We start from the raw sequence: 11911 nt of genomic DNA on the forward strand, positions 1-11911 counted from the left end.
AGTTAGGTCAGGGTGTGACATGGGGAATGTTTATGTTTTGTTGGTTTTGGGTGTTTATTTGGTAAAGGGGTTATGGGGTGTAGTAGATGGTTTTGTGTTGAGTGTATATGTCTAGAGTTGTCTATGTAAGAACGTTTGTAGCCTGTTATGTTTGTGCACAACGTTTGTAGCTTCACGGTCGTTTTGTTGTTTTGTTAAAGTGTTTTGTTCGTGTTCATCTTCGTGTTGTTATAATAAAAGAAGATGGCTTATTTTCCAAGTGCTGCATTTTGGTCCGTTAATCCGCCACACGATCGTGACACAAGTAGCCTAATCTGTACATCTTATCATTGGTCATATTGAGACATTACCAATGAATGCAATGATACTGCAGGTTAATGTTCCTCATTTGTTGTTTGTCAGGTGTAATGATTGGTCAATGGCAAACATTTTACTCAACCGCAACAGACCGCCATCAGGTTTCCTGTAATGATGACTGTGATAGAACTACCAGAGAAAGTGGATATTTGTTATACCAGTACATGCTTTTTGGAGATCCTGTTGTTTAATTTCATCATCATATTGATTAAGGTGTTCATTTGAAGTGGCTTGATTACTTTAGAAGGAGGCATAATGCAAAAGTGTTGCCTTTAGACTTTACACTGTCAACGGCTTACGATTTTCCATCAGTTACATGAAAACATGTTCTCCTCTAGCTCTCACTACAACAGTGTTTTATTTGAAAAGCTAGGAGCTATGGTTATGGAGGCCCTCTCCCCGACCTGTGACCTGTCTTTCAGATTCAATACTATTGAATTGAAAGGAAAACCCATTTGCCCATCTTGTATAGAGGTAAATCCCAGATAGAACAACGAGACAGATATTTCACTGGATGTTTAAATGTGAAGCATCCACTTGGCTTTTCCACTCACTACAAAATATGGTAGTGAGAGGAAGCCCACTGGCGGGTAGTGGGAGAAGATGGAAAGAGATGGATTTTGGCCGACATTCTGCACATTTTCTCATCGATGAAACATTTGATCTCAATACAGTTTTCTGTTCCCAAAACTTTGAATTTGTTATGAACAGAGTTGACTAAGGTTTGTAGACTTTACCCTTTGCAAAAGTTTTTTTTAAATTGCGTTTTTAGAAGGAGTGCAAAGGCAATCCTTCTAAAGGCACTCCTTGAGTTATTGAACACGTGCACTTCACATAGTAGGCGTTCCCTAACGGAAATATGCAGGTCATGCTAAAATGCGCCAATAGGATCTTGCTAGCTGGTGCTTGGCTCTGCCCCCTTCCTTGCTTGTTCTACACACTATGACTAATTTGTTCCCATTGGAAATGACAGGCTGTGGTCTATCTTGGTTTAGTTATACAGATCTTTGGGTAAATTATTAATACATTTTTGGATTAGGCATGTAAAGTAGCAACAGTCACTGTTGTCATGGTTATATCGAGAATAGTCTATACAGTAAAAACACAGGCAATTCAAGTACAAGATCAGAGGATTCAGTTAAAACCAAAATGTTCTTATACTTCTAAACTACAAACAATATGGCATGCCAACATTCCTCTGAGAAGCATCAACCTTTTAACTGAACAGTTCAAGGCTGCATATTGTGTTTCCTCTCAGACATCAAGGGTCATTTCGAAATCTTTAGTGGTAAAATTGTGAAAAACCATTGCAACATTGTAAAATGTGTCGGTTAACCACAGGACTGTTGCAAGTGTATTTTTTTGTAATCATATGTTATCATTAAATGCAGGCTATATAATCTATAATATGAATTTACATTTAAGTTTGGAAGCATACATTCTAGGACCTAAATAGTAACTTTAATGGCAATGTGCCTTTCCCCTGAAAACAATATTACAATCACAATACTGCCTGCAATAACAGACATAATTGATGTCTTAACCAAAATAGAGGTTGACACGTAAACACTGATGTCATGCTGAATGGATTGGGAATAAAAAAGGGAAAATCCCATCAGCATCAACATCCATGGGTTTCCAGATTGATACTTCCCAGAAGAAACAACCAGGATAATTAGGTTGGTTTAATGTGGGAGGATCTTTAAAAAAACGTTTCATACGACATGTCCGAATATACTCAGACAGACATTGGAATCAAAGGGGAAATCAGAGGACCTACGGCCAGAGAGGAACACAGTTGGCCTACCTCCATTACCGTAGGCCTTTATATAATGGATATATAAAAGTTACATAATGCTGCAATGCAAAATCTAATGTTTGCAGTGGTGTAGTTGAAGAACAAGCCCTCAAAGAGCATGTCCTTTGGTCAAAGAAATCTGACTTGAGACGTTTATAATACCTCTATTGTGGCTATGTGGTATACCACCACCACTCTGCTTGCTGGAAATGTTACTACCTAACTGCACAGTCCCTCCCTGACTATGTCTTCATTTGGTACAGTCAGCTCCTCCAACCACTAACGTTGGCCCCTGAACCTGATACCTAAACACAATTAAAGCCTGCATAATTAATTATATGAGCAGGTAACCCAATTGTTTAATTTACAGTAACAGAAACATTACATTCAAAGTATATTCTCTCAAGTATTGCCCCTAATTAGAATGACCTGGACCAGTGATTGACTTGATTGAAATAGGTGCCTGTACTCATTTTGGGTGCCGGTACTGTTTATATTTAGGTGCAGGAGCTTCACAATGCTTTTTAGCTAATATTCTATAAGAGGTTACAGGAGCTCTAGCAGTAGCAAATTTGAGGTGCTGGTACTCAGCTCCGGTGAGCTCCTGCCCAAGTCAAGCAATAGTCTGGATCAATTATGTACAGTGCATTCGGAAAGTATTCAGACCCCTTGACTTTTTCCACATTTTGTTACGTTACAGCTTTATTCTAAAATGTATTTTTAAAAAAGTTTTCATAAATCTACACATAATACCCCATAATGATGAAACAAAAACAGGTTTTTATCATTTTTTGCAAATGTATTAAAAGTAAAACACTGAGATACTTTATTTACATAAGTATTCAAACCCTTTGATATGAGCCTCGAAATTGAGCTCAGTTGCATCCTGTTTTCAATTATCATCCTTGAGATGTTTCTACAACTTGATTGGAGTTCACCTGTGGTAAAATCAATTGATTACACATGATTTGGAAAGGAACACATCTTTTTATATAAGGTCCCACAGTTCAAATCAAATCAAATCTGTCACATGCACCGAATACAACAGGTGTAGACCTTACATGGAAATGCTTACTTACAAGCCCTTAACCAACAATGATTTAAGAATTTAAGAAAAAAATAGAAAATAAAAGTAACAAATAATTAAACAGCAGCAGTAAAATAACAAGCGAGGCTATATACAGCAGGTACCGGTAGAGAGTCAATGTGTGGGGGCACCGGTTAGTTGAGATAATATGTACATGTGGTTAGTGTTAGAGTGACTATACATAGATTATAAACAGAGAGTAGCAGCAGCGTAAAAGAGGATGCCTGGGTAGCCCTTTGATTAACTGTTCAGGAGTCTTATGGCTTGGGGGTAGAAGCTGTTAATAAGAAGCCTTTTGGACCTCGACTTGGCGCTCTGGTACCGCTTGCCGTGTGGTAGCAGAGAGAACAGTCTATGACTAGGGTGGCTGGAGTCTTTGACAATTTTTAGGGCCTTCCGCTGACACCGCCTGATATAGAGGTTCTGGATGGCAGGAAGCTTGGCCCCAGTGATGTACTGGGCCGTACGCACTACCCTCTATAGTGTCTTGCTGTCGGAGGCTGAGCTGTTGCCATACCAGGCAGTGATGCAAGCAGTCAGGATGCTCTCGATGGTGCAGATGTAGAACCTTTTGAGGATCCGAGGACCCATACCAAGTCTTTTCAGTCTCCTGAGGGTGAATAGGCTTTGTCGTACCCTCTTCACCACTGTCTTAGTGTGTTTGGACCATGATAGTTTGTTGGTGATGTGGACACCAAGGAACTTGAAGCTCTCAACCTGTTCCACGACAGCCCCGTCGATGAAAATGGGGACGTGCTCGGTCCTCCTTTTCCCGTGGTCCACAATCATCTCCTTTGTCTTGATCATGTTGAGGGAGAGGTTGTTGTCCTGGCACCACACTACTGGGTCTCTGACCTTCTCCCTATAGGCTGTCTCATCGTTGTCGGTGATCAGGCCTACCACTGCTGTTTCATCTGCAAACTTAATGATGGTGTTGGAGTCGTGCCTGGCTGTGCAGTCATGAGTGAACAGGGAGTACAGGAGGGGACTGAGTACGCACCCCTGAGGGGCCCCCGTGTTGAGGATCATCGTGGCGGATGTGTTGTTCCCTACCCTTACTTAGGGGCCTGTCAGGAAGTCCAGGTTCCAGTTGCAGAGGGAGGTGTTTAGTCCCAGGGTCCTTAGCTTAGTGATGAGCTTTGAGGGCACTATGGTGTTGAACGCTGAGCTGTAGTCAATGAACAGCATTCTCACATGGGTGTTCCTTTTGTCCAGGTGGGAAAGGGCAGTGTTGAGTGCAATAGAGATTGCATCATCTGTGGATCTGTTGGGTTGGTATGCAAATTGGAGTGGGTCTAGGTTTTCTGGGATTACGTTGTTGATGTGACCCATAACAAGCCTTTCAATGCACTTCATGGCTATAGGCGTGAGTGCTACGGGTCGGTAGTCATTTGGGCAGGTTACCTTAGTGTTCTTGGGCACAGGGACTATGGTGGTCTGCTTGAAAAATGTTGGTATTACAGACTCAGTCAGGGACAGGTTGAAAATGTCAGTGAAGACACTTGCCAGTTGGTCAACGCATGCTTGAAGTATACGTCTGGGTAATCCGTCTGGCCCTGCGTCCTTGTGAATGTTGACCTGTTTAAAGGTCTTATTCACATCGGCTACGGGGAGTGTGATCATGCAGTCATCTGGAACAGCTGGTGCTATCATGCATGTTTCAGTGTTATTTGCCTCGAATCGAGCATAGAGGTAATTTAGCTTGTCTGGTAGGTTCGTGTCACTGGGCAGCTTGTGGCTTTGCTTCCCTTTGTTGACAGTGCATGTCATAGTAAAAACCGAGCCATGAGGTCGAAGGAATTGTTCGTAGAGCCCCAAGACAGGATTGTGTCGAGGCACAGATCTGGGGAAGGGTAAAAAAAATCTGCAGCATTGAAGGTCCACAAGAACACAGTGGCCTCCATCATTCTTAAATGGAAGAAGTTTGGAACCACCAAGACTCTTCCTAGAGCGGGGAGAAGGGTCTTGGTCAGGGAGGTGACCAAGAACCCGATGGTCACTCTGACAGAGCTCCAGAGTTCCTCTGTGGAGATGGGAGAACCTTCCAGAGAGACAACCATCTCTGCAACACTCCACCAATCAGGCCTCTATGGTAGAGTGGCCAGACGGAAGCCATTCCTCAATAAAAGGCACATGACAGCCTGCTTGGAGTGTGCCAAAAGGCACCTAAAGGACTGTCAGACCATGAGAAACAATATTCTCTGGTCTGATGGAACATAGATTCAACTATTTGGCCTGAATGCCAAACGTCACGTCTGGAGGAAACCTGGCACCATCCCTATGGAGCATGGTGGTGGCAGGATCATGCTGTGGTGATGTTTTTCAGTGGCAGGGAATGGGAGACTAGTCCGGATCGAGGGAAAGATGAATGAAGCAAAAAACAGAGAGATCCTTGATGAAAACCTCCTTCAGAGTGCTCAGGACCTCAGACTGGGGTGAAGGTTCACCTTTCAACAGGACAACAACCCTAAGCACTGAGCCAAGACAACGCAGGATTGGCTTCGGGACAAGTCTATGAATGTCCTTGAGAGGCCCAGCCAGAGCCCAAACATCTCTGGAGAGACCTGAAAATAGCTGTGCAGCAACGCTCCCCATACAACCTGACAGAGCTTGAGAGGATCTGCAGAGAAGAATGGGCGAAACTCCCCAAATACAGGTGTGCCAAGCTTGTAGCGTCATACCCAAGAAGACTCGAGGCTGTAATCACTGCCAAAGGTGCTTCAACAAAGTAAAGGGTCTGAATACTTATGTAAATGTGATATTTCCGTTTTTAATTTGTAATACATTTGCAACAATTTCTAAAGACCTGTTTTTACTTTGTCATTATGGGGTATTGTGTGTAGGTTGATGAGGAAAAAACGATGTAATCAATTTTAGAATAAGGCTGTAATGTAACAAAATGTGAAAAAAGTCAAGGGGTCTGAATACTTTCAGAATGCACTGTATATAAACCCTTGATTGCTGATGCTATGTATTGGCCATTGAGAGGCTTTTTGAGCCACCGGTCGGCCGTATTGGCACTCCCCAGTAGGCGCAGTCTTCCATAGGAATGAATGGAGATCTACAGATTTCAATAAAACGTTTCAAGGACAGAATTACATGTGTTTAAAGCTGCAATATCTAACATTGTGGGCTACCCAACCAAATTCACATAGAAATGTGAGTTGTAGGTCTGTCATTCTCATTGAAAGCAAGTCTAAAGGTTGGTTTACAGTCCATCTATTGACATGTCTGTAGTCAATTCTTGTAGCGACATCATGAACATTCTATTGCCATCCGACATCAAAGCAAGTATAAACTGGCCTTAAGAAGCAGTAGATTTGTTCTGTGTGGGCTATTTCTATGCTTCCCCTTCAGTTTAGTTTTTGCATCTTTTATTTTCGGTTTTATACACGAGCTTCAAATAGCTGAAAATACTATTTTTTTTTTAAATGGAAAAATACATTTCACAGCGGGTTAGATGGTAAAATCATTCTCTACACCATACTTGCTTGTTTTATCACATAAACTGAAATTCGGAAAACTATTAAAAATGTTGCAACCAGGAAATGGCGGAGCGATTTCTGCATAGTGCACTTTTAAGTATTTTTGTTGTTGTAGTGGGGACAGTAACATTAGTAATCTCAAAAAAGCTTCCAAAATACTTTTTACGCAACTGTGGGGGAGTGCCAAGATGGAGGCACTGTGGCTTCAACACAACACCCCTAATTTGTCATCTAGTGTGTATATAAGTTGTTGGTATGGGCTTGTTGACTTTTACCAACGATTTTTATAACTAAACTATTGTTCTGTCTGTGCTTGAACTCTGTCCTCGGAATGATATGGGCGGTGTCATAGCGGGGCGTTTTGATTGATGCGGTTTATCATCCAATGGAAGACGACATAAACCTTTAGGCAGCTAACTAGGAAGTTTGCTAGCTAGCAACTTAGCAAATAAGATGGATACGGTAATGCTGGTAACGTTTATAAAAATAAAAAAAATCATTCTTTATGTTATATTTCCTGATTCGATTTTTGTTGGGAGTCTAGCAACCTTTGCAAAAGAGAGATTAGTGTGTCTGCTGCCTGCTGAGAATTGGGAAGGAGCTGTTAGTCAGTTAGCTATAGACGGTAACGTTACCTGGCGAACTCACCGTCCGCTGTTTTAGAAAATTAACTTGCTAGCTAGTTACAGCAGCAAATCTCTGGTTACAATGCGTAGTTACTAGGAATGGCTATCAGCGTAGTAATGACACATGTTTCCGCTAGTAAGTGTACTTTCCTTTAGTTAGGTAGTTTGCTAACGTTAGCTAGCTAGCTACTGTGTATTGATGATGTGTAACTTATCTGCTAGGCAGTCATGTCTGTGTATCTTCACAACAGGAACCGTCATTATACACCGTGAAGGCAGTCCTCATTCTGGATAATGATGGAGAACGACTCTATGCTAAAGTAAGACTTTGATAAGTGTATTACGTAAAGGTGTGTTAGTACTTGGCTGGAATAAAAGCCTGCATACACTCAGTAGCTCAGGGCCAAAGTTGGTGATCCCTGATATGTAACTCATTCTGTCATTATGTAATACACAGCTGCATTATTAGCATACCATATGAAATGTACAAACAACAATTAGTTGTGGTTTCACGCCTCTTTTTATTAATGCGTTATTTACAGTATTATGATGACACCTACCCTTCAGTAAAGGAACAGAAAGCTTTTGAGAAGAACATCTTCAGCAAGACACACCGGACTGACAGTATGAAATGCATTTTAATACACACATGTACACATACATTCTCAGGTCAGTGAATAGTGTTCTGGTCTTTTGTCCACTAATTGGTCTTTTGAGCAATCAGATCTTTTCACATCAGATCATTTTCAGAGCTGATCTAATTGGTCAGAAGACCAATTTGTGAAAAAAATTATCAGAATTGGCCTTCATGTATAAACGCAGCCATTGTCATGTTTCTGTGAATACTCAGGTGAGATCGCGTTGCTAGAGGGCCTCACAGTTGTCTACAAGAGCAACATTGATCTCTTCTTCTATGTCGTTGGAAGCTCACATGAAAATGAGGTAAACATATTGGAAGGCCGTGATTGGAAACATATAATGAATAAATTGTATGATTCATTTCAGTGCAGTGCACTCTGCCATACTCTAAATTACCTTTTTGTTGTTTCTGTGTTTTGTTCCCCTCCAACAGTTGATGCTAATGGCTGTTCTAAACTGTCTGTTTGACTCACTGAGCCAAATGTTGAGGTGAGATCTATGGCTGTTCTAAACTGTTTGTTTGACTCACTGAGACAAATGTTGAGGTGAGATCTATGGCTGTTTTAAACTGTCTGTTTGACTCACTGAGACGAATGTTAAGGTGAGAGCTAAATGTTACATCACATCTTTCATCAAAAGGCAAACCTTGAATAATTATCTGTCTTTCTCTGTAGAAAGAATGTTGAGAGGAGAGCTCTACTTGAGAATATGGAAGGTCTCTTTCTCGCTGTGGATGAAATTGTGGATGGGGGGTGAGTTCCATGTTTTATAATTTTTGGATATTGACTCTAAATGAATTACCACTGCTTATTTTCAACCATCCAAACCAATAAGCATGGTTGTATGATCTTGGTGAACCACAGTCATAAGACAGCTGTGGTCTGGTCCAGTGTGGCTGTCTCACAGTGGGAGAGTGATAACAAGCTTTTCTCTCTGCTGTCTCCTAAAGAGTGATTCTGGAAAGTGATCCTCAGCAAGTGGTCCACCGCGTGGCACTAAGGGTAAGGGTCCCTTTCTTCTTCAGAAAACACTCTTCACTCAACCCAGTGGACTCTAATGTTCTGAGTGTGGTTGCCTAACCCCACTATGTAATCTCTCCTACAGGGGGAAGATGTGCCCTACTCAGAGCAGACTGTCACCCAGGTGAGTACAACAGCCCTAGTTACCTCATTCATCTCAGCATACTACATTGTTCAGTGTGGATCATGCGCCATTACATTATTCACTCTCTACTCTCCTGAGACTAAGGATGTGTCCAAATAGCACCCTAGTCCCTATGTAGTGCACTACTTTTGACCAGGACCCAGCCTTATAAGCTTAAGAGCTGGGCTAAATGTCCTAGCCTGGGAATCCAGACTGAATCAAAATATATTTTACCTCACTTGTTTCACTTAACTAATTTAGTGAAAACTAAACTGAAATGGAGCTGAATTAAGTCTGGGTTTCCAGGCTACCGACGTCCCTCTCTCATATACTTCAACATCACTCTCTCCAATCCTACTGATTCCACTCTTCCTTATGCATGGAAAGGCCACAATTGCTAATTATCGGCAGGTGGTGCGATGGTTCCTGTGTGTGTGTGGCCTATGAGCTGAGGTCCTCTCCAGTCTTGATTATGTTCTCATTTAAGAGGCTGCTGTCCTCCCATCCCTTCTCTCTTTCTCTCACTCCTCCTCCTCTCTCCCTCCCTGTCTAATGATTTAATGGCTGGCTGTCTTCCTTATGGTTCTTTTCCTTCAACAAATTAATCATGAATTCATTCCTGCATATTTTGCTTTATATGCATTACTCATCTTTCTCTATCTAGTCTTTGTCAAAGTTTGAGGTAAATGTGTAAATATATGGTCTCCCTTCATTTACTTAAAGACCCAGTGCAGTCAAAATTAGGGTTTCCTGTTTTGTCATATTTGTAGAACAGCTAATGAAACTAACACTGTAAAAGTGTAAAAAAAATGTTTGCAGTTTTATTTCCTGAGTTTTTACAACCAGCAACTATCTACACCGGACCTTCTCATTAATGGGTTTTGCATGGGTGGAATTATGGCCTGCCTGGTGACATCACCAGGCGGTATAAATTAATAGACCAATAAGACTCTCAAGCATCTTACAATAACACCTGTAGTTTTCTGCTTACATATCCCTCCCATTAGGCCACTCCAATTAGGTCCCTCACTCAGACCATTCCAAGACAGTCCTATCAAAATTCTTGCTTGAATTTTTAAAAACATATTTTTGCTAAAAAGCTATTTGTTTCCTTTTGACCATTTTAATCAAAAACTATTACAGTAAGGTGCTTAATTGTTACCCAGAAATGATTTGTTATTGAGATAAAATCGTCTGCTTTGGGCAGGTCTCCGTCCATCCATCAAGGTGGTATTAATTTACATTCTTTGTTTCGAAAGGGAAAGTCTCATTTTTGAAATGCAAAAAAAGTTCAAATGGATGTCATAAACACAGACTGGAGGCTCATTATACAAACGTGTGTGTTTGTATGATCTATTTTAGAAGGCCAGTTTTCTTCTACAGGTGCTACAGTCTGCCAAGGAACAGATCAAATGGTCTCTGCTACGATAGGACCTGTCAACTCCCCTCATCTAATACTGTACCACCATTACACATGCCTCCTCTCTGTGATGTCATCTCTTCCCCTCAACTCACTCCACACCATGTCTCCAATCAGGACTGAGGAGAGGCTGATCACTCATCCAATCAGACACTCCCAGGGCCAGGGATATCTTTGAGTATTGTCTGTCTGAATTGATAATTTCGATCATGTGTCGTTAGTGTAAAAGGGTATTCTTGTATCTGGCTATGAAGCTAGCTGTAAGAGGGATATTGGATGGTAGTGTGTCAATACATTCCTGCTGCCTGGTTTGCATTTTCTTACCGTTTAAGTTGACAGCTTTATGTCCCTCATCTCTGATAACATTCCATGTGTTAACTATAGTACAGACCATAGAAATACTTCTTTCCTATTTCTATGGTACAGACATATGGTCAGATCACGCCACCTTGTTGTTAGTTACTTTGTTCCTTCAGAATACTGGATAAATTCAAGCGTTTAAATCTCTTGAATAAAAACATTTATAGACACTGAAGATGCGTCTGATATTTTGTGGTTGTTTGTTTTCCCTTTTTGTTCTTGTCACACTTTGACATATGTTAATGTCAGGGTTTATTGAATGGAAGCTCAGGTAGCCACTATAAAATATAAATATGCTCTTTTACACTCTAGATTATGTAGAATTTCAGTCCACTTGAACCATGTACTGTTTCCTCAGTTGCAGAGTTCCCATGTCACACCATGGTACTTAGAGTACTCTGCTAGCCAGACCGGGAGTGACTCACAGCTAAAGCAAGTGCTCCATCTTCTGGTCAATGTACCAAAACACATTAGAGGTAAACACTACATGTAAGTGTCTTTATTGAGACATTTTCAGTTATGTGTTGTGTTTAGATGCTGTAAAATTGTGAAGGTGTTTACAAATAGGTCACATCTAATTAGTCAAGTTTTTCCCCTTGATAATCATCCTGCACTTGTGATCCATTTCAAACTGAGCAATAGAGAGATGAATTGTGTGCTTCAGCTAAACTTTTTTCTTCTTGATCGTTCCCCCCTGCCTCACAAACACACATACACAAGCTCATCTTAATGCAAATTAGAGATGCGCTCCAGAGAAGTGGATGTGAGATCAGACTATCATGTAGATACTGAACCTGGCAGTGATGTCTATTAAAAAAATATTCTTGTTTTTGTTAATGTCTGCATTTCACTACTAACGGGTCATTTTCATTAGGGCACGCAACTGAAAACTTCTCAATGAGAGAGAGAATGTTAGTCCCTCCCTGTTCAGGTCTGTTTTTTTTTTTTTAATTTGGTGCCTGATAAATTTAAATTTGTGTAGCTACACACCATGTC

At 41.0% G+C, this 11911-nt stretch overlaps 1 protein-coding gene across 6 annotated transcripts; it reads left to right on the forward strand.

The window, feature by feature from the left end:
• Positions 1 to 7015: 7015 nt before the first annotated feature.
• Positions 7016 to 11090, forward strand: LOC129829715 (coatomer subunit zeta-1-like). 6 transcript variants are annotated; one of them, XM_055891587.1, is made up of 9 exons: positions 7016 to 7189; positions 7605 to 7673; positions 7896 to 7977; positions 8204 to 8295; positions 8426 to 8481; positions 8667 to 8744; positions 8942 to 8993; positions 9097 to 9135; positions 10498 to 11090. In XM_055891587.1, the coding sequence occupies exons 1-9, from the start codon at positions 7181 to 7183 to the stop codon at positions 10564 to 10566; spliced, it is 546 nt and encodes a 181-aa protein (XP_055747562.1). In that variant the 5' UTR covers positions 7016 to 7180; the 3' UTR covers positions 10567 to 11090. The 6 variants fall into 6 exon arrangements, with proteins under 6 accessions (XP_055747562.1, XP_055747560.1, XP_055747563.1 ...); XM_055891585.1 differs by having other exon boundaries at positions 7017 to 7198; XM_055891588.1 differs by having other exon boundaries at positions 7020 to 7198; positions 10519 to 11090.
• Positions 11091 to 11911: the final 821 nt, after the last annotated feature.

The sequence above is a fragment of the Salvelinus fontinalis genome, chromosome 31 (genome assembly GCF_029448725.1).
Source record: "Salvelinus fontinalis isolate EN_2023a chromosome 31, ASM2944872v1, whole genome shotgun sequence".
Taxonomy (NCBI): Eukaryota; Metazoa; Chordata; class Actinopteri; order Salmoniformes; family Salmonidae; genus Salvelinus; species Salvelinus fontinalis.

Coding starts and splice junctions, on each gene's coding strand:
- LOC129829715 (XM_055891585.1), top strand. Junction 8,296..8,425: donor GAAGCTCACATGAAAATGAG/GTAAACATATTG, acceptor CCCCTCCAACAG/TTGATGCTAATGGCTGTTCT. Junction 8,745..8,941: donor GATGAAATTGTGGATGGGGG/GTGAGTTCCATG, acceptor TGTCTCCTAAAG/AGTGATTCTGGAAAGTGATC.